Genomic DNA, 21551 nt, shown 5'->3' with positions numbered 1-21551 from the left:
TCTTGCCCAGGTCACATGGGGATGCTGACCTCACAGGTCCTCCAGACCAACAGAAGGGTGGTTGGATGCCAGCCATGTGTCCAGGGCAGCAGTGCAAATCAGACACCTGCCTTGGAGTTTTTCTTTCCATTTTTATTTTAAAGGAAAAAAAAAAAAAACAACAGTGCAAAACCCCATTTTCCAGTGTCGGCCACGCCCACCCCCCACCCCCAGGTCACCCCCCCTGGCTTGGGGCCTGACTCTTCCTCCCGCTCCACACCCCCTCCCCTCTCATGCAACCCCTTAGGGGCTGGAGGCTCTACTTCCCTGGAGTGCTAGATCCCAGGGGGACTTGGGGGCGGGGAGGGAGGTAAGAACTGGGGGAGCAGCCCTTGATCCACCTGCCCCCAGCAGGTCTCCAGCCAGTACCCCCTGGCTCTTATTAACCCTTTCCTGATCATACTACTAGCCCAGGGGGGGCACTGATCTGGGGGGAACCCTGTCCACACCCCTCTTTGCCCCGGGGCCGGCTCGGGGCTCTCCTCACTGAGGTTGGGGGGTTCCCTCCCTCCCTCCATGGTGGGGGAGAGCGGTGAAATCCCCAGGTTTAAATACCTTAATGAAAGCAGGGGATGGGGAAGGAAGGGGCTTTAGATCTAATAAATTATTAGCGTTTTAGTGTCCGTGGGGGGCGGGGTGGGTGGGGGTAGAGCGTGGCCTCCAGGGCCCTCCCTCCCCTTACTGGTGAATCTCATTCTCTATGAGGCTGTCCTCACAAGACTGGAAGTCTGTGTCCGTGAGGCCGTCAGGCGGCATCAGCAGGTCCTCATCTTGGGACGAGGATGACGGGGGCTCGTCCCCTGAGCTCCCAGGACCCCCATCCCCATCCCCGTCAACTTCTGAGTCCTGCAGCACCTGAGCGATGTATTTCTGAAGGGGGAGAAGGGTGGGGGTGAGGGTGGACAGCTGCCCCTCGTGGGGAAGGGGTGAGGGAGGACCTCATGGCCTGTGAGGGGAGGGGCGGTGACCCTCTTCCTAGGGCGGGGTGGGGCAGCCCCCAGCTGCTGAAGCCAGATCCCTCCCTGCCCCTGCTCAACACCGCCCCGGGGTCTGGAACAGGCTTCCCTTTCTGGATGACTAATGGCACACCCAGCTTTGGGGCTGGATCTCCACCAGAGGCTCTTCCCCACACTTGGCCATGGAGCAGGGCACTCACCGCAGATTTGGGGACAGCGGCAGCACTGGGGGGCCGTCCATTGCTTCTGGGGTCCACGGTATCTGTCTCCATGTGCTCAATCTTGAGGGGCCCAGAACGAGTCAAGCAATGGGGGGAATGCCCTGGCCCTCAGCCATCATCACGACCCTGCTCTCTCTCGGCATCCCTGCCCTCAGCTCCCAATCCCCCAACCCCACCCTGCTGAGATTCTGCCCTCGGCCACCTCCCTGCCCCCCTTGCCCCACACCTTGTAGTTGTGGGCACTGAGGTATTTGAAGTGTCCGAAGCAGACGTGGCAGAGACAGATGACGATGGTGATGACCAGGACCACGAATGTGAACATGGACGTGGGGGCTAGAAACCCTGGTGTCGGGGCGGGCAGAGAAAGGGCCGTTACCTCTCCTCCGGGTCCCCGTCCCACGGGCTTTTGATCCTCTGAACGCACTCCCACGCTCGCACATGCTGGGGCCTCTCCCAGGCCCCGGGCCTGCGACCCCCGGCCTGCGTGGCCTCCCGTGGCCTGCTCTGCCTCGACTCTGGCGGGAGTCTCCTCTGCCCACCGCCCACCCCAGTCCCCGAGGGTGGGGGGCGGCCCTCACCCGTGCGCATGGTGGAGAAGAAGAGCAGCCAGAAGAGGCACAGGATGGGCGCAGCCACCACCTGGTTCACAGCCCCGGAGTGGATCTTCTTGTCCAGCTTGGCCGGCAGGTAGGCGTAGTAGAGATTGTACCTGTCTACGAGGTGCTTCAGCAGCATGTACATGAGCCCTGGGGGAAGCCACATGGGCCCTGACCTCGAGCTGCCGGACCTTTGTGTGTCTGTCACGGGTTGTCCTGGGCCTTTTGAGGTCACTGAAGGGCTGGTCCCCCTTCTTCTGCCCCAGGCCCAGTAGAGAATAGAGCCCCAAGCCCCTCGCAGGACCACGGAACCTCAGCCTCCACTGCCTCAACCCCTTCACTCTGAAGCCCCTCCCTAGGAATTCTACTATTAGAAATCCATTTGTTTGGGTCAGCAAGCATCCTCTTAAAACCCATATCGTTCTTCCTATCTCTGCCCTTAAACAGGTGAGTATAAATTAGGTGGTAAGTTCCATTTTCCTGGAGGTTGAGGGGATGGGAAATTTCAAATGAGGACAAGGTGGTTAGTTTGGGAGTTTGAAGCCTTCAATAACCAGGGAGGGTGGTGAGGGGTTAGGATGTTAGTGGGGGGAAAGGAGAGGCCACCAGTGGGGGTGATAATTGGGGTGAAGAGAAACTTTGCTAAATTTCTTCAGAAGGAAGAGGGACTTGCCCAGGTCACACGGTACAGCTACAGCAGGGTATTTCCATGAGTAGTAAGGACCACGCTGAAACCCAAAGGTCTTTCCTGAGTTTACGGGACTGTGTACAAGTGTGCCCATAGATTCTGTGTAGGACTGTGTGTGTGTATGTGTGTGTACACCTCAGTGGGCATGCGATGTGTGTCCAAGTATATCCACCTGAGTGAAGGCACTGGTGTGAGCAAACGTGGCTGTGCTGGGGAGACTTGGCCCAGGGGCCCAGCACACCAGCTGAGTCCAGCCTGAGCTGAGATGGCTTTTCCCCTCCTCCCCCCTGGCCGAGCCCCAGACTGAGCCAGGGACCGGGCGGGAGGCCCGAGGGGCCGGTCTCCCAGCCGGGGCCCTGTCCACTCGGGTGGCCTGCCTTGCTAGAGTGGAGCGGGAGAGGTCCTGGGTCCCCCCGAGCAGGGCCCAGGTCCCGGCGCGGCGGTGCCTACCGAAGGGCACGATGATGGGGCAGGTGATACTGTAGGTCATGACCACCGTGAAGACGCACATCATCCAAGCGTAGGCTGCGCCAAACTGGAACTCGTAGGCCTGATGCTGGGGGGGAGATGGGCAGGAGGGTAGCTTGGAGAGGGGCGGGGCAGACTGGAGGGGCTCAGGGCAGGTGGGAAGTGGGAGGGGGGCAGGAAAGAAGCCAGGGGGAGAAGGAACCCAATGTCCAGGGCAGGGCAGGGTGAAGCCGATGGAGAGAGGGGCTGTGGCTGAGACGGAGGTCAGGGTGGGCACACTGATGGGGCATCAGGAGGGGCCTTCGAGGCACGAGGGGCTGGCAGGCTTGTGGGCTTGGGAATGGGATGCCCAGAGCCCTCGTGTGGGGTTAGGGCAGAGGGACCCTAGGTCTAGACCCAGACCTCCCCCAACCCCCATCACAGAACACTAGACTGTCAGAACTGGCGGGGGCCTTCAGGGTTAGCTGTGTCAACCTGTCACTGTACACATGGGAAAACTGAGGCCCCAGACGGGAAGCGGGTAACCCAGGGCCACGGAACTCGCTGCCCAAGTCTCAGCACCCCGGGTGCCCCCACACTGTAGCACGGCGGCCACTGTTTCTGGTTGGGCCCACTAGGGGGCGCTGTGCGGACCGCGGCTGCCCCGGGTGGCCCTACCCGCTTCACGTTGCGCCTCTCGGCGGCCGAGCGCGCCAGGCAGAGCCGGATCATATACATGAGCAGGCCCGGGATGCGCAGCAGGTCCATGGCGTTGCCGATAAAGGCTGAGGCAATGACGTAGTTCACGAAGAACGCGCCGTTGTCCGGCAGGAACACGCACCTGCAGGCACCGGGTGCTCCAGCTCTGCACCCTTGGGGGACCCGGTGGCCCCCTGCCCACTGCCAGCGTGCCAGCACCCCCAACGTGCCTTCTTCCACGTGGACCCTTCAGGTCAGCCCTCAAAGCACCTGTGTCCCAGTGCCCCCTGAGTGTGAACCCCAGAGGCAGACGCCAGAGTGTCCACAGATGCCTCCAAAGTAAGCCCCAGACCCCCTCAGTGTGAGTGAGCCCAGAGGCACCCCTAGAACTTGTGCCCCATAAAGACCCCCGGAGAGAGTGCTTGAGACCCCTAAGGCCACCAGTGTCCAGGGTGTGATGCCGGAGGTTCCCCCCAACCCTCCCGTGACCCCAAAGACCCCCAAGGGTGGGAGCCCCAGCAATACCCAGAAGGCTCCCTGCCTTAGACCTTAACTTAACCCAGAGTCACCTCCGGAGTATGAGCCTCGGACACCTCCAGAACTCAAGCTCCAGAGACCCTACCCCAGAGATCTTCAGAGGGGAAAGCCCAGGGACCTTTGTCAGTACCCATGACACCCCAAGTGTGAGCCCAAGATTACCACAGATGGCCTAGAGCAAGACCCCTAGAGCTGGTGCCCACACAAACAGCCAAGGTTCGTGTCCCCCAAGACCCCCTCAAAGGGATTCCTGGGGAAGTTGCGATTCCCAGAGAACTGCAGGGTCACAACTCTGGATGACAGCCCGAGACTTCAGAGGTGTTCCCAGAACTTGTGCCCCAGAAACACCCCAAAGTGTGAGCCCCAGAGTCCCCCATAGGCACTCTTAGGTGTGAGCCCAAGAGCCTTCCATAGATACTCAAAGGTGTGGCTCCAGAGACCTTCAGGGATACCTCTAGGAACCCCCATGTCACTCCCACAGTACAACCAAGATCCCACTATAGACCTCTCCAAACCTCCCGAGTGAAGCTCCAGACTCCCATGGTTAGTCCCAGGATACAAGCCCCAAAGCCCACCATAGAAACCCCCCAAGTGTGGGCCCCAAAGCCCCAAATACACCTCGGGGGTGACCTCAGAATCCAGAGAGGTTCCCGACACAGACCCCGGGACATCCCATGTATACACCCAAGACAGCCTGTGGGGCAACTTTTGGGATGATCCTGACTGTGATACAAGCCCCCTCCTCCTCCCCGCTGCAGGGGTGGGAGCTTTGTTGCACCATCCCATGGGGGAATACCCACCCCCACCAACTGGTCTCCTTCCCTGGGGACCCCGGTCACTCACTCAAACCGAATAGCTGCCTCAGCCAAGAATTTCTTGTCAAAGAGCCACCGGAAGAAGAGGTCCAGGCTGAAGAGGAGAGGAGAGGAAAGGGGAGGAGAGGAGAGGGGAGGTGTGGGGGAGCTGGAATGGCCCAGAACACCAGGGGAGGGGGAGGCCCATCCACAAGCTCTGGGGGTCCCCCCAGACATGGGGCCCCTGGCTCTGTAGAGGAGGTGGGAGCCTGAGCTCCCCCTCCCCCTCGAGCAATCCCGGACCCCAGCTCCCATCCCCTCCTCCGAAACCCACCTGCTCAGTCCCAGCGAGGGCAGGAGCAGCACCATGAAGATGAGGAAGGTGTAGCACTTGTGCATGGTGGTCCTGTTCTCCCCAGAGCTGGGGCGGGGGACGTGGGGGGGCAGAGGTCAGATGAGCCAGCCCCCATGCCTGCTCCCCCAGCTCGTATGGTGTCCCAGGAGGGTTCCCTGGGAAGGAAGAGGGGCTTCCCAAGGTGAGGATGCTGGTCACCATCCCTCCCTTGCCAGCTCTGGGACTGCCCAGGGCAGGGAGCCTGAGGGCAGAGGCTGTGCGCCCAGGAGGACCACAGTGAGGCGTGGTGTGTGTGTAGGGGGTGTCTCACCGTGTCCAGTGGGCTTCAAAGAAGGCAGAGTAGTAGACGATGGTGGGGAGCAGGGCCGAGAAGCACCACAACAGCAGGGTGGGGAAGAACTGCGTGATGATGGGGTTCTGCAAAGGGCAGAGGGGGGCAGAATGCGTCAGGTGGGGGCAGTCTAGTGGGCCCAGCTTGCTTTGCTTACCTGCCCCCTTCCCCAGTGAGCCCTGGGCCCCCCAGCTCTCAGGGCCTCATGTCAGAAGTCCAGAACATCTGGGGGCCAGGGCCATATGTACAATCCCAGCATGAATAATATTAGTAGTTAGCATCTGGGAACACCTACTGATCCTGTACTTTTCATGTATTAATTCTTACATTAATGATATTACCCCATTTTACAGATGAGTAAACTGAAGCAAAATGAGAGTCAGTAAATTAGCTAGTAAGCAGTGGGTGGGGGGGATTTGAACCCAGGCAGCCTGGGTCTTATCTATTATGCTATCATCACTCAATGATTTTCAAAGTGCCTTCTCATGAACTTTGAGGTTCCAAGGAGGTTTGCAAAAGAGGTGAGGGGAGAGCAGCAGAAATGCCCCCACACTCATTGCCATCTGAGCGACCTCGCTTTCTTACATTGGGTTTCATGTAAGATTCCTTTTGATGAAGGCCATCAGAATCCAAGTTTGGAAGCCAAGGGTCTGGTCTGACCCTTCACTCTTTGGTTGGAGAGACAGAGGGATTTGGAGAAGGACCTTGTTCAAGGTCACATGATCAGTTTGGAATGGCCCAGGCTCTCTCTTCCCTCAGAGCCCCTCTAGGAGTGTGTAAACCCAAGGGAGGCCCCTCCTAGGGGGAAGGTGGCAGGGAGCCCGAGGGAAGTGCACAGAGGGGTTTGCAGCCCATGGTCATGTGGGACCTACTTAGCGGGGCTGGGCTAGAAAAGCGGAACAGGAGCTGGACTGGAGGGCATGTGGTCCACTCCCCGCCTGCCACTGCCAGGAGGGATTTGGGGCCTGGTATCTGCGTTTGGGGACACAGTGTGGAGGGTTGGGGTGTGGGCCTTACATTGAGGTACTCCACGGGCTTGGTGACATTGAACTTGTCCATGGTGGTGATGATGATGGCCGGGGTGGTGAGGAAGAAGAGGAGGATGAAGAGGACAACATTGATGACCAGGCAGCGCAGCCACCAGATGAAGCCACGGATGGAGAGGTGCTCCCTGGGAAGGTCCGGAGGCGTCACTCCAGGGCTGGACGCCTGATCCGTCCCCAGCGACACCTAGGGCCTCCCTCTCCTCCCTCTCCCCACTGGAGCCCACGCCGGCCCCACGAAGCCACCCCGCAATCCCCCTTTGCTCACCAGTAGATGTTCTGGGGGTCAGGGGCGTAAGACACGGTCCAGTTGGAGATGTGCAGGGACTCGCTGCAGGAGGAGGAGCGGGGCTCCCCGCGGCAGGTGCAGCCCTGGCACTTACACACGTTGAAGTCCTTCAGGATGCTGGGGGGAGGGGGGCACGGTTACCTGGGACCTGGAGCCCCAGCTAGTCCCTAGGGGCCGGGGCGGGTGGGTGGAGCTCACATGGCGGTGATGGTCTCATTGTGGAAGGTGACAAAAGCCATGCCGAGAGGCTTCTCGTTCACTTTCTCCTTCTCCCGCTTGTAGTCCTCCTTCAGCTTCTGCTCCAGCTTCGTGTAGTACTCAATGGCCTCCACCTGCCAGGGCGGGTGAGGCAGGGCCTTGGTCAGAGCCGCCGGTCCCTGCAGCACCCAGCGGGCACTGCCCAGAGCTGACTGCAGCCCAGGCACTGCTTTAAGCTCTCCGTCCACTCGCTTATCCTCACAACTACACTGGGAGGTGGGTACAAGTAGCTCTGTCCTACAGATGAGGAAACTGAGGCATGGAGCAGTTCAGAAACTTGCCTAAAGCCACAGAGCTAGTAAATACAGCAAGCTGTCCTCTTGGTTGACCTCTTCTGATTTAGGGTTTGAAAACTTGGTCACTGTAGGGATAGGGGGCAAACCCAACAATGGGACTAGGGCTTCCAGGAACAGATGGGGACCTGCTTGCGGTCCACACCCCAGCTTTGCTTCCTCTGGGAGTCTCTTCACCTTGGGGTATTTATGTGCAAGGCGTGCGTGCGTGTGCGTGTGTGTGCGTGTGTGTGTGTGCTCCTGGGGATGTGGGACGGGCCCCACCGTGGGGTACATCCATCTTCACTGTGACCTGTCTCCCCGGGGCCTTCCAACTCCCACCCTCACCCATCAGGAGTCTGGGGGCGCTGAGGCCTGAGCCGAGGCCAGGACGCTCTGTACCTGCTCGCAGCCTTGCACCACACAGCAGCAGAGGTGGCCGCAGGGCTTGGGGTTGATCATGGTGGGGACGTTGTCCTTGCTTTGGAGGTTTGTGAAGTAAAGCTTTCCCCGCTCGGCCTTCTTCCTGTGGGACCCAGGTGCCCGGTCACCTACTGCCCAACTGGGTCTGGCTGGAGGATGGGTAGGTAGCCCAGCTAGGGGGTCATGCAGTCCACTCCCCAAGGACAGGGGCCACCTTACTCTTTGGTTTGTTTAGGATGCATAGTTCAGACATGTCCCCAGCCCAGTGTCTCCCCACCATCACTTGAGGGGCAGAAGTTCTTCCTGTAGTCTGGCCTAAGTTTCGCACACTGTAGCTGAGGAAGGGTAACAGTGGGCCCCTTTCCTCTAACCTCCAGGCCTTGCTCTTTCCAGAGCTGAACTGACAGGCATTCCAGGGGGTGAATTAAAATCAAATGCCCCTTGGGAATTCCCTGGCCGTCCAGTGGTTAAGACTCTGCGCTTCCACTGCAGGGGGCACGGGTTCGATCCCTGGTTGGGGAACTAAGATCCTGCATGCCATGAGGCATGGAAAATCAAATGTCCCGGGAAACACCTGGAAGGGAAGCCAGGCTCTTGAGTGGCAGCCAAGATGCCCTCCACAATGGGCAGGGGGCCCTCGGGTGTTGCCCCTGCCCCTGCCCCCGGCCCCATTACCTCTCTGCATCAAGGAACATCAGGCGAGCCACATTGTAACATGGGCGGGCTTCCAGAACCGTGCAGTTGGGGTAGGCCTCCCTGAAACACAGTCCACCATCATCCTCTGCAGGGAGCCTGCCCACCTGCCCCCAGCTTTCCCCTGTGACCCCATCACCTTCAAGACACACAGCCCCAATGCAAGTTCCCTCTTTCTGAGTCTGCAAAAATGACAGCTTCTGAGAATAAAACTTTGAAATTCTTCCTCATGCTTATCTGAGTTGGGGGAGTGTACACACATAGGTGGGGGCATGGATGGACCCAGACGTGAGCGTGTACCTATGGGGCGCTGGGGACACCACGGCTGTGGTCTGATTCTTGTCTGGGGCTGTGAACTTTAAGTTGAGAGAAACTGTTTCTAGTATGGTTGTTCTCTTAACCCTGCTCCTAGAAGACCTGATTACGGTCCAATACTTAACCTTGACCATCAGCTGACCCCAACCAACCCACAACCCTGGGCTACAGAATGATCTCTGGCCCAAGACCGACCAGAGGTTGATCCTGAAACCTGACCTGAGATTGACCTCTAACCCTGGCCGGAGACTGATCCTTTAACCTGACCCAAACTGATCCATAACCCAGACCCAATACTGACCCTCAAATCCTGACCCGAGATTGACCCCACCTTGACTTAAGACTGACCAGATAGACTCTCAGTGCCTGGTACCTGGCAGGGCTCGAGTGATGCTTGCAGGCTAAGTGGAGGAGCACTTCCTTTTTCATCCTGATCACACAGGGCTCCTTGATCCTAATCCCTAATCTAAACTGAGTCCCTGTCTTTTTCTTTCTTTCTTTCTTTCTTTTTTTTTAATTTTTAAAGAGGAAATACCAAGTGTTAAAGATTCAGGAGACATGCTTCTAAAGTAACAAGATGGACCAAACCCATGAGAATTTGGAAACTTAAATCTGGGATGGGGTCCTTGAAAAGCACTTCCCAGGAGGCTTCAGACTTTTCCCCAGACACTGCTATTGCTCAAACCATTTTAGGGTTCCTCTTTGGAAGGGCCTTTAGCCCTGTGGCAGGCTGAGCTCTCATTTTCACCCGACTAATCTCTAATCCCCTAATCCCCACCACACAGGTTCCCTGATTTTGTACACAGGATAACCCCTGATTGTGCTGGGTCAGTCCTCCAACCCAGACAGACTGCAGACCTGGACCCCAGACCCTGCCTGATGCTGACAGCTAGCCAGGGGCTCCATGAGGACAAGGGCTGCCTCCTGCTCAGCACCATATACCCAGGCCTGGGCCAACAGCCTGCACATAGTAGGTGCTCAGTAAATACCCACTGTGCTGTGGAATGAACGGGTCAATGAAATGGCTGTTCCATAATGCTCACCGTACCGATCCTAAAAACTCCAGTTAGGACTGCAGTCTCCCCAACCCCCGCTCATAGGCTGACTGCTATTTTTAATCAGACTGTTTCCTAAACAAAATCACCCACTGACCCCTGAAACAGACAACTTGGACAGTGAGCTCCCCACCGATCAAGTCTGGCTCTTCTTTGTCTCCCTGGGATGAAGCACATAGTAAGTGTACAATAAACAGTGTACTGGATCAATGGATGCTTGACTCACAGGGTTCACTCCCTCACTGCACTCAGGGCTCTGCTCTAACCTCACCCTGCCAGAACCCCTGCCGCCCACCCCATCGGAAACTGCAACCCTCCCTGACCCTGCTCACCCTGTTCCTCTCCCTGCTTTGGTTTTCTTCTTAGCACCTACCCCTACTTGACTAGTTCATTTCTTTGCTAACTGCCTCGCCCCACTAGAATGTAAGCAGATGAGGGCAGGGGCTTTTTCTTTGTTTCCTGCCATATCACCAAACTCCTGCCCCAGTGCAGGCACATAGCAGGTGCTCAAAGGATCCCTGTTAGTAAAGGACTTGTCTGTACAAGCTGACGGCTGATGCCACTTGAATGGTAACATTAAGATGTCACCTAATTCTCAGCACACACTGTCCTTTATCCTGACCCAGCCTGCCCCCTAATGCTGAGCACCGCTTGAACCCCAGATGGGACCCCAAATCATTTTCTCACACTGACCAATGACTGATGATCTAATTTTGGCTGCTGTTCTATAAACTGTATGAGGGTAGGACTTGTTTCTAATTGATTTATGCCTGGCACACAGAAGGTGGCCAATAAATGCATGTTGAATGAAAGAGTATTCACCCACAAATGCCTGTCACAAACCAGTCCTTCTCCTGTAATACAGGAGCCTGGAATCCAACCCCAATCCAGTCCTGATCTAGGACGACTAATGACTTCTCATCCAGACCTCACTAAATCCTGATCCTGACCAGAGACGGAGCCCTGATCCAGACCACCAATGTCTCTAATCAGAACCACTGGACAACTCCTAATACTGACCCCAGACCAATCCCTGAGCAGCCCCTGGACTGGCCCCTAAAGCTGGTCTCTGCATTGCAAACCCCTGAGAGCCTGATGGTCTCGTATTCATTTTTATAGTCCCTAGGCCATCACAGTGACCTCAACAGCACCTGAGAACGTTTGCTGAATGGACAGATGGATGTGTGATAGGATCCCTAATCCTGTACACAGACTGTTCTGGCCACCTGGAGGTGTATATCCACCCCATCACTAAGACAGACTTCCAGCTAAAAAGTGTCTTGGAGAACATGCAGTCCAGGCTCTCCTGGGCTCCCTGAGGATCCACTGAAAGCCGAGGAGCTTCTCCCTGCTAGTCTGCACACAAGCTCTGGAATGCCACGCACAATTCTGAGACAGCCACACACCCCAAGGGCCCGTGGACCTGGGGTCGACAATCCATGACCCTGTTCAAGCCAGGAGGAGAGGCCCAGGGGACTCATTTTTCAAGTATTTCTCCTGCTCTTTGAGGGCTCTGAAGTCCAGCCCAAGTGCTAGACCGCCCTGGAGTCAGAGAATTCTTCCTTAGCCTAACCTCCACCCCTCACTGCAGCCCTCGACCCCCCCAAGAGAGAGGCGTGTGAGGATGCTCTTGGAGATGGAAAGCAAAGAAGGGTCCACAGGTCCTAGGGATGGGGGTGGAGGAGCTACTCACTCAAAATGCTTCTTGATCTTCTCTGACTCTGCATATTTGGAGATTCCGTTGATGAAGAGAGTCCGCTTCACCTGGGGTGAGACGGGGCAGGTTGGCCTTCCTGAGGCTCCGATCCGGGAGAATGCAGGGAGGGGTGGGGAATAGGTGAGCAGAGAGGAGCAGACAGGAGTAGGAGGAGGCCTTGGGAGAAGCCAGGCCCAGGGAAAGCAGGGGGAGTGTTTCTAATAGAAATCAGGCAGTGAACAGAGTGAGAGCCCCAGGCCCCTTGCTCCCTGAGGGGTTACACAGTGGGAAGAGGGGGTTCTACTCTCAGATCCTCAGGCTGTGAGGCCCCAGCACAGTGGGTGGCATGCAGTGGGCATCCAGTACTGGTTTGGGGAGTGAATATTGAAGGAGAGGGACAATCACTCCCGTAATATCCACTGCAGATATTTCCTGCCCCGGTGCCTTCCATGCACGGCCTCACCTCACCCCCCACCTACGTCGGGAGAGGGACTGTTCTCTCATTTCGCGGATGAGGAAACTGAGGCTGGGAGAGGTAACTTAACTGGCAGGATGGTGGGGCGGAGGAATCCTGAGCTGCTGAGCCAGGATTCAAAGCCAGCTGGCCTCACCCGGAGCCGATACCCCTTAGGACTCGGGCAGGAGAGGCCTGGAGGGAAGGGGAGGGGCTGGGCTTGGGCGCGGACCTGGGCTCGGCCCCACTCACCAGGTCGTCCTCCTTGTAGCGCATCTTGGAGGTGTGTCTGCGCATGCTGTAGACGGTGAGCAGCAGGTACAGGAAGGCGAAGGAGGTGTGCAGCCAGAGCAGGTTGTTCCTGGCGGGCAGAGGGATGCGTGGAGCCACCGGGGTTGGGAACACTCTCAGACACCCCCAACCTCCCACTGTTAATTAAACCCTGGTACAAGGCCCCTCTAGAGCACTTCTGATCCCCTCCCAAGGTGGGCCCCACACCCCACATCCTCTAGACCCCAAGATTGTTCCATTCCAACTGAAATGTCCCCAAGAAGTCATCTCTTCATGCCCTACCTGCTGGCTCTACCGCCCTCCAACCATCACCAGCCAGCCCTCCTTGGCCCGGGGTCGCACACGGCTCTTCTTTGTCTGGCCACCCCTGGGACCTGCTCCTTCTGTTTCCATCCCAAGCCCTCAGGGACCCACAGCCATCTCTGCAGCCTCAGCATCTCTCTCCTGAACACTCCCCTTTTCCTCTCCTCCCTGTTCCCACCCAGACCCTGGCCGCAGACCCAGGCCTCACTGACCAGCTTCCCACCCTTACCCTGATTTCAAGTTGGCAATGGTGGTTCTCCCGAAGCTGTAGGCATTGTTCTCTGGGTGGGTGGGAGGAGGGAGAGGACGACGGTGGGGTCAGGGCACATCCTCTCCTGCCCCCTCCTCTCCCCGCCCCGCCCATCCTGGCCCTCACTGACCCAGCAGGTCCCCTGAGAAGTTGACGGGCAGCACGATGCCTACGGAGAGGACGCCCACGACCACCAGCAGCCCAATGATGTGTCGCTGGAAGGACAGGTAGTGCACAGCGTCGCCGCCACATTTATCCCGGATCTCGTCATCCCTGCAGGCACCGGGGACAGAGGGATGCGGTGAGGACCAGGGCAACAGAGGGGCCGCTTGGCTCGCCTGCCCTTGCCCACCCCAGCCCACGTCCGCCCTAGCCCCTGCCAGTTTGGCAGCAGCACGGGGTTGAAAGGGGGAGCTCTGGGTCCCCCATGTTCTGGGAGGGGAGGGAGGAAAGAGAGAGAAGGAAGTGGGGGGAGAAAAAGGAAGGATGCAGAGAGAAGGGGAGGGAAAGGGGAAATAGGGGAGGAGGAGAGGGATGAGGGGCGAAGAAAGAAAAAGAAGGGGAGAAAGAAAGAAGGAAAAGAAGAAGGAAGACTGCAGAGAGGAAGAACAGTGAGGAATGGGGAGAAAAGTAAGAGGATAATCTGGAAAGGGAGGACGAGGATGGGGGCAGGTAGAGGCAGAGGCGGGAGGGAGGAGGGAGGTCTGGGAAGCAGTGGTGCTTCAGGGGTGCTGGCGAAGCCCTTTAGACTTGGGGAGGGGCCCCAGGGGCCCAGGGGCGAGGGCGGTGGTGGTGCTGACCTGTCCGGGCTTCCTGCCTCCTTCAGGGCTCACTGCCTGCCTGCCGCACTCTGGCTCCATCTCCTCACTTCTGCCTGCCAGATCTTGGCTCCTGCCTGCTGCTGGCTGGCTGCTCCCAGCCTACCTGACGCCCCCACCCGCTAGCTGCCTGAGGCTCTGAGGTGGTGGCGTGAGCCCCTGCTCTCATGGGGTGGCAGGGGCGGGGAGAGCGGAGGGCAGAGCGGGACCCCAGGCAGGGGGGTGCACAGGAGACTGTCGGGGGGTATAAAGTGAGGCCGGCTTGGAGGAACAGCAGGGGCCTGGCTAGGAGTGCTAAGGCCCTCAAAGCTGCTGGTCTCTGGACTTTGTAGGGAGATGACAGGTCTGAAGTTTCTGTTTCTTTCTTTCTTTAGAGCCTGAAGACCGTTCACTTACTTTATCCTGAAGATGGCTGTCAGCCAGGAACAGAAACCCTGCGGGGACAGAGGGCTATCGGCTAGAGTCCTCGCCCCACCAGCCCGAGCCTCCCTTCCCCCTCAAGCCTGCCCTCCACCCAACCCCGACCTCGTACCCACCTGCAGGCTGTGGCTCACCTGTCACAGCTCCCACAGTCCCCACAGAAACTAGCTCATCCCCAGAGAAGGGGACAGGAAAGGTGCCAGCCCTCAGAGAAGAAAAAGGACCAAGGCCAAAGGGGGTCATCGGCGGACCCTCGTGCCCAGAGTGCAGATCCCCACAAACACCCAAGGGGGCAGCAGAACTGGAGAAAGTCCTGAAGTTGTGTGGGCCAGGGTGGGGATGGGTGGGGTTCAGGGCTCTAGGAAGGGAGCTCAGGCCTGCAGCTAACACGGAGAGTTTGCAACGTGGCTGCCAAGAGCAGAGCGGTGGGCCACGCTGCCCAAGGTCCTGCACCTACCTTCCAGGATGCCCCAGAGGGACCAACCCAGGGTCACTGTGAGCTGCAATCTCCTGCTCTCAAGCCCCAAGGCTTGTCTTCAGACAGAGACCCCACTCAGGGCAGAGTGGGGATACGTGGGGCAGGGCTGGACAGAGAGACCCTCCCCCAACTTCCTACCGGGAGGAGGTACAGACATAACACGGGATGAGGGAGAGAGGTGCCCTCCAGCTAAGATGCAGGGCTGTGCTACCTGTTGCCAACATCACCTGAGTCTGGGGATCATCTGGACGCCTCTGGCTGGCAGGGGATCATCTGGACACCTCTGGCTGGCAGGGGTGATAGCTTTGCTTTGCCACTTACCAGTATGAGTCCAACTCAGGAAGCTGACAGGCCTCTTTTGCTATAGTGGCTACAGGAGCTGCCGCCCCCAGGGCCCACAGCCTAAGCTGGACTGATCAGTGCCACCCTAGGGCCTGAGGATTAGAGTTCTGACCAGGATTAGAGTTCTGACCCCGGCAGAATGACAGAGGGCCAGGCAGGTAATGTCGGAGTGTGGTGTCTGACCTGAAAGGGGTCTGGGGTCCCCTTGCATCACCAAGTACATGCCTTGTCTACAGGGGCCCCTGCCCCTCAGCTCCAATCTGCAAGCAGGTCAGCTGGCCCCAGGCAGCCAGGGGCTGCCAGCCTGCAACCTCTGAGCAGCACAATGGATTGTGTGTTTTGCTAGGTGGGCCTGGAAGGCTCATTATTACTTCTAGAACCACATCTAAGAAAAAAGTCGTCCTTAGCATTGATCACTGGAGGCGGGCACAGAACTCTATCGCGGCAAATGACATTTAGAAATCACAGATGTTCAACCTATGCTGGTTTGGAGGCTGCCATAGAAGACAGAGCCAGGAGTTCTGGGTCCAGGGGCTACCCCGTGGCTCTCAGACAAGCATTACGCTTGCTGAGGAAAAGGCCACACTCCATAGGCCCTTGACTCCATAACACTGGAAGCTACAGGCTGCTGAGCCCACCTGCCCTGGAGGAGGGGGTGATAAGAAGTTGCGGGGAGGGCACTCACATTGTCTCTTTGGTCAAAGTCGACGGAGCTGGAGACAGAGGTGAGACGCTCATACCGGTCATGACTGTCCCCGTGCATAGCTGAGGCCACACTGGGGGTGGGGAGACGAGAGATCAGAGAGCTGGTGAGTCCGAGTCCCTGGGGAGCCAGGTGAAGTGGGTGGGCTTCCACTCCAGAGTTCCAGGGTCCCGACAAGGCACAGAAAGCGCAGAGGCAGAAGCAGGGATGAGTGACTGCTCTCTCCCTGCCTCCCTTAAACCCGCCCCTTCCCTTCAGGGGACCCGGGGACCTGGGGGGCACTGATGCAGGGCATGGGGGTGAAGGGAGGCGGTCGTGTTCATCAGCACCCCGTGGAGGTTGAAGGAAGAATGTGAGCTGGCCCTGCAGTTCCGGAGCTGACCAGTGGGGGATGGGGGAGAAGAGCCCACACCGGGCACAGGGCAGTGGAGGGCGTGTGGTGAAGGCCAGGCTGGGCCAGGAGAGCCCTAGAGGGGCTGGGGGGGTGTCCTCCACCCTCCCTGTTCCCTGACCCCAGCCGCTGCTGAAACTCCAATGCCAGGCCTATAGACAGAGACGGTGATGGACACAGAAGGCCAGACTCTGAGCTTCTCTGGCAGCCCCCCTCCCAGGCCTCCAGAAGTGAGCAGGGAACCCTGGAATAGGAAGAACTAGCTGTTAGGGGGTGAGAAGCCACTGGAGACACCCAATCTTGTCTCTGCAACCAACAGGATGACTATACTGTGGGCTCTCGGGAGGATGGCTCCTCCACCCCAGCGAACCGGGACTGCTGAGGCCTGCGTGTATGGGGCACATGGGGAGGGTTTTCTCCAAGGCTGGGGGCCGGAGGGAGAGATGGGGGAGTGTGGCAGAGACAAGCTGGGGAGCCCCCTGCTCTGCAAAGCACACCACCTGTGTTAATCCGAACATGAGCCTGCAGAGGGGAAAGCTGAAAAGAGAAACCGGCAACGTGGCAGGAAGAGAAGAGAAGCATGAAAGAGAAGAAAAGGGAAAGCTGGTTTAGTGGGGATGAGGGGGCTGCTGCCCCACATACTATTCCTGTTCCACTCGGTCCCTCTCCTGCCGCTGGTGCCTGGGGACAGAGAACAGACAGAGTTAGCGGGGGCAGGGGTGGGTCTCCAGGGACTGGCAAGGGACAAAGGCCCAGCTGTGGGCCCTCATGCCCCCACGCCTGCTCGGGGACCAGTCCCTCTTCATCCCCCCACCAAAGGGATGAGAACGGGCTGGCTCTTCTCCTATCCCCGAGGAGTGTGGACGAGATGTGTGGGTGCTCGTGTGTTGTGTGCGCATGTGCGTGCACACGCAAGCCTGCGTGTAGGGGTAGGGGCGGGTCCCAGAGCCTTACCTGTCTGCATCTGTCACCAAGGCCAGCCGCCCATAGTCCCAGGCCACCTTCCGGAGGATAGAGAACAAGAACAGCAGTGCCTGAGGAAGGAGAGGGTGGTTGGCAGGAGGAGAGGTCGTTCACCCCCTGGACTAGCCAGGACGGCAGGGCAGAGGGGCAGAATTTTTGTCTTAGAAAGGGATGACTTTGGCTGGGGTGAATGGTCAGAGGCTAGGCTTGGGTTGGGTGATGGGCATTCCCTCCTGCAGTCATGCCTGGAGAGTCAAGGGCAGGTGGGAGAGTGGTTAGAGCTGCAGATGTTGGCCAGCTATGTACAGGGTGTGAGTGCCAAGGGTGGAGGGTGGCATGTGGGCACTCACAAGGAAGCACATGAAATCCAGAGCCAGCACGGTGGGGACGCCCCCGAACGGCAGGCCCTGCAGGACGGTGCTGCGGATGCGGGCACTGTAGCAGTAGTCCTTGGGATTGCTGTTGTTGAGGGCTGTGGTGCCCAGTGTGGCCAGCAGGAAGGGCAGCATGGCTGCTACTGCCGCATGGTCCTCCTGGGAAGAGGGCAGAGCAGTCAGCTGGGCTCGGCCCCTGTCCCCCTCACGGTTCTGTTCATGGCTCCGGCAGGATGGGCGTGGGCAGGGGACAGTGAGGGCAGATCCCCGGGCTGCCTGGGTGGGTGGAAGCTGTGGCCTCTGGAGATAAGGGCCTGGGGAGGGGAGGGTTGAGTCACATGGATTTACCTTCACTGGCTCTCGGGATGCAACCCCACCCTGGATCTAGAGAACTTGGCTCAGGTCTGGACTAGGGAGACTGGTTTTTCTAAGCTGGAAGCTGTCTGTGAGTCTCTAGCATTTACCTCCTACCACCTCCATACACACACATTGCCTCTCCCTCCCTCTCTCTCTCTCTTTCCCAACACAAACCCTCTGCCTCTGCCTCTGCCTCTGTCTCTGTCTCAGGCAGGGGGCAGAGCTGAGCCTGAGGGAAGATGGGGAGGGTTCTTAGGTCTAAGTGGAGGGGTCTCTAGGCCAGAGGAGGATGGGTCAGGAGCCAGTTACCTAATCTTGATCTTTTCTTTCTACCCCTATTAGAAAAATGGCATGGTTTCATTTGTTCAGTTTTCAACTCTGTTAATCACCTTCCCAATATAATTGGCTTCAAAATAAGATGTTCAGCTTTAGAGTTGTCCCTCTGTCCTCAGAGCAGGGGTCTGAGGATGGAGTCAGAGTGGGAGGTCCATTAAAAAGCAGGACTTCTGGGGCTTCCCTGGTGGCGCAGTGGTTGAGGATCCTCCTGCCAATGCAGGGGACACGGGTTCGAGCCCTGGTCCGGGAACATCCCACATGCTGTGAGCAACTAAGCCCGTGCACCACAACTACTGAGCCTGCGCTCTAGAGCCCGCGAGCCACAACTACTGAGCCCCCTCACCACAACTACTGAGCCCCCTCACCACAACTACTGAAGTCCGCATGCCTAGAGCCCGTGCTCCGCAACAAGAGAAGCCACCGCAATGAGAAGCACACACACCGCAATGAAGAGTAGCTCCCACTCGCTGCAACTAGAGGAAGCCTGTGCACAGCAACGAAGACCCAATGCAGCCAAAAATAAACAAATAAATTTATTTTAAAAAGTAATCTCTGAGAGATTAAAAAAAAAAAGCAGGACTTCTGGGTTTGTGTGACCTGCCTCACTCACCCCAGCTATACCTGTTTACCCTCATTCTTTTTCCTGGGCCACGGCAGAAACTACACCTTTCCCCCCTCCAGCCTCCTCACCTCTTATCAATTTTCTTTGCACCTGAGTTGTGAGGACTACAACTCCCAGAGTGCCCTGCTCCTGCCCCTGGAGCAGGGCAGGCTGGGAATGCCATGCCCTGCAGCAAGCTTTTCCATTGCAAAGGAAGGGAGAGTGGGTGGGGGCCTCTCACCTGGCCCAAGCCCCCTGCAGCCAGGGTAGTGTCCTCCGGCCTGGTTCCCTGCCACTGTCTGGTTGTCCAGCCCTCTAGGGTCTGGTGGATGGGTAGGGAGGAGGAGGAAAGGGGCAGCCAGCCTGGATGCCTGGGTTCTGCAAGTGCCTGGGGACCGAGCTGAGCCCGGTTCTGGGGAGGCTCCTGGGGTGGAGGAGAAGTGTGGCTGTGGCACCACTGCCCCACCCCCATCCTACTGGAGGGCCCCTGGGGGTCCCTTCTGCTGACAACACTGAAGCTCTGCCTTGTAGGTGTGTGTGTGTGGGGGGGGGCAGTCCCCAGGGAAGAAAGGAAACCAGGCAAAGACAGAGAACAACAAACCTAGAATCGGTGACTGTAACTCTGGAAAGCAAGCGTCCCCCAGCCCCCTGGGGTGGTTTGGAGGGTTTCTCCTGCTCACCAATCCCATATTTTCCCCTGCCTCTTCCTAAAATTTCAACTGCAGGGCAAGACGCACCAGCTCTCAGATGGAAGGGAAGCTGGGGTTGTCTGTGTGTCTCACTTGGTCCCAGGGAGTCTCTGGGTTAGGAAGGCTAAGGGAATAACTGCCCTGTGTGTTATGCCTCCCTCTTCCTTTCCAGCCCAAGTTGCCTTAAAAAAAACCCCATTAACTTAGTAATTGTAGCAGGTGCCATGTATGGAGCGCCCACTGTTTCAAGAATATATACATTTTTCATTTAATCATTGACACTCCAGAGTCGGATGTCATTGCCATTTTAAGATGAGGGCATGGGGCTCAGAGAAGTTAAGTAAGTTTCCCAAAGTCACACTGCTCATAAAATAATGGACCTGGGGATCAAACCTAGGTCAACTTCCTTCTAAAGCTTTAACACTTTTCAGGGTACCTTAATGCTTTTCTGATGCGCCTAGAACAGGACTCTGCAGACCACAGAAGCTTCACGAACACTCATTACGTGTTCTCTGGCTAGAGAACACCACAGCTCTGTGAGAATGTGTGTGTTTAGGTGTGTAAACTTGTGTAGATATGTGTATCTGTGTGTGTGTGGGGTGAGAGGTGGGGAGCTGGGTGACTACATGGCAGTCCACGGAAATGAAGAGAGTCGTTGGTCTCTAAGTGGGGGTGTGTATGTGGGTGTGTCTGGGAGCCTGGGTATGTAAACATAAGGTGCACCAGGAAAGGTTAAAGGTAGGTATAGGTATCTTGCTGTGGTAATTGGGGGGCCTCTACACAAGTCCCCCCTCTGTTAAGTCCCAACTCTAATGCACTCCAGAAATTGATCCAGCCCATACCCACTCCTTGCCTGTTTCCAAAACTCCAAGGCTCCACCAGGCCAGAATGTAATGGGTACAAACCCCTGGAGCAGCATCCCCCCTCCATTCTATCCTCTCCACTCCAAGGAGGGTGGAACATTCTGGGAGCTCCTACATAAGGGGACCCAGTAGAGTAGGTGAGGGTCCAGGTACGTGCTTAGTAACTGAAGTCACCAGGTCCATCTGCTGCCTCCCTCTTTACAGTCACAAAGCACTCTCCCCTCTGCAACTGCACTGCTCTTCCCACCTGCACCAACAGGAAGGCAGGGCACACTCCCCACTTGACAGGGCAGGAAGCAGGGACCGGGGTGGAGAAGCCACTCACAGGGAGGTCACAGGGCAGGAAAGGGTGGAGCCAGGGCTGGTGGCTCGGCTTGCTGACAGGGTACTCCAAGCTCTTAATTGTGGAGGCGGGGTTGCTGGGCTCAATTTCACCCAGAGCAGCTGCTCTCAAAGCCTTCACTGAGAGCAGATGAGAGAAGGGAAGAGACTGAGGCAGAATGTTTGGGGGAGGGAGGGGCAGTTTATCCACTCCACAGGGTTGCCTGAGCAGTGGTATCCCAGAATTTCTCTAGCCTGACACTGAGGCTTTAGCTGGAAGTGTGCAGGGAAAGTGATGGGGGGGATTTTATTTCTAGCTAACTGATGGTTACTTTATCATCAAGAAGTGTTTGCGTGGTGGGGGTGGGGTGGGGAGGGAGCTATAAACTAAAAGTTTTTTTCTTAAAGAGTTACTAGGAAAGGTTTAATTTAGGGCTTGGGATTATAGGAAGGCAGTGTGGTCTGTTGGGAGGAGATGAAGATGGAGGCTAGTTCTGTTACTATGTAACCTGGGCCTCAGTCTTTCAATATGTAACAAAGAGATATTAATGCTCTATTAAGAGAGATGGGCAAAAATGTATCCACAAATGGGGATAAAAGTGGTAGGAAAAGAATGCATTTATCAAATACCTATTTAACTCGTATTTTGTGCCAGGCACTGTTCAAAGTGCTTTACAAATGTTATCTTGTTTACTCGCCATCACAACCCTAGGAGGACACTGAGGTACAGAGAGCGTACATCACCTGCTCAATGGCACACAGCTAGTCTGTGATAGATCTGGGTATGGACCTAGGCAACCTGGCTCAAGCCCATGCTTTTAACCACTGCACTTTTCGGCCTCAGCCAACAGAGGAGCCACTTCCATCAGGATGCTGGGGGTTGGGGGCTG

At 57.2% G+C, this 21551-nt stretch overlaps 1 protein-coding gene across 2 annotated transcripts in view; it reads right to left on the bottom strand.

Moving 5' to 3' along the window:
* Positions 1 to 226: 226 nt before the first annotated feature.
* The window catches only part of TMEM63B (transmembrane protein 63B), a 24376-nt gene continuing 3051 nt past the window's right edge, over positions 227 to 21551 (bottom strand). For both annotated transcript variants that reach the window (XM_082639035.1, XM_082639036.1), the window contains exons 2-24: positions 17471 to 17653; positions 17112 to 17191; positions 16800 to 16838; positions 15749 to 15839; positions 14220 to 14257; positions 13136 to 13278; positions 12985 to 13036; positions 12414 to 12522; positions 11705 to 11775; positions 8624 to 8704; positions 7928 to 8051; positions 7194 to 7327; positions 6975 to 7112; positions 6681 to 6834; positions 5643 to 5749; positions 5312 to 5398; positions 5027 to 5092; positions 3626 to 3788; positions 2951 to 3056; positions 1795 to 1962; positions 1443 to 1558; positions 1196 to 1276; positions 227 to 909 (exon numbers count right to left, since the gene is read on the bottom strand). In XM_082639035.1, the coding sequence (XP_082495161.1) occupies positions 718 to 909; positions 1196 to 1276; positions 1443 to 1558; positions 1795 to 1962; positions 2951 to 3056; positions 3626 to 3788; positions 5027 to 5092; positions 5312 to 5398; positions 5643 to 5749; positions 6681 to 6834; positions 6975 to 7112; positions 7194 to 7327; positions 7928 to 8051; positions 8624 to 8704; positions 11705 to 11775; positions 12414 to 12522; positions 12985 to 13036; positions 13136 to 13278; positions 14220 to 14257; positions 15749 to 15839; positions 16800 to 16838; positions 17112 to 17191; positions 17471 to 17629 (2499 nt within the window). In that variant the 5' untranslated portion in view covers positions 17630 to 17653 and the 3' untranslated portion in view covers positions 227 to 717. The remainder of the gene's footprint in view (positions 910 to 1195; positions 1277 to 1442; positions 1559 to 1794; positions 1963 to 2950; positions 3057 to 3625; positions 3789 to 5026; positions 5093 to 5311; positions 5399 to 5642; positions 5750 to 6680; positions 6835 to 6974; positions 7113 to 7193; positions 7328 to 7927; positions 8052 to 8623; positions 8705 to 11704; positions 11776 to 12413; positions 12523 to 12984; positions 13037 to 13135; positions 13279 to 14219; positions 14258 to 15748; positions 15840 to 16799; positions 16839 to 17111; positions 17192 to 17470; positions 17654 to 21551) is intronic.

This window comes from Mesoplodon mirus (genome assembly GCF_964341445.2).
Source record: "Mesoplodon mirus genome assembly, chromosome: 12".
NCBI lineage: Eukaryota > Metazoa > Chordata > Mammalia > Artiodactyla > Ziphiidae > Mesoplodon > Mesoplodon mirus.
The sequence above is the reverse complement of the archived record's forward strand: the minus strand, read 5'-3'. Positions and strand labels throughout refer to the sequence as shown.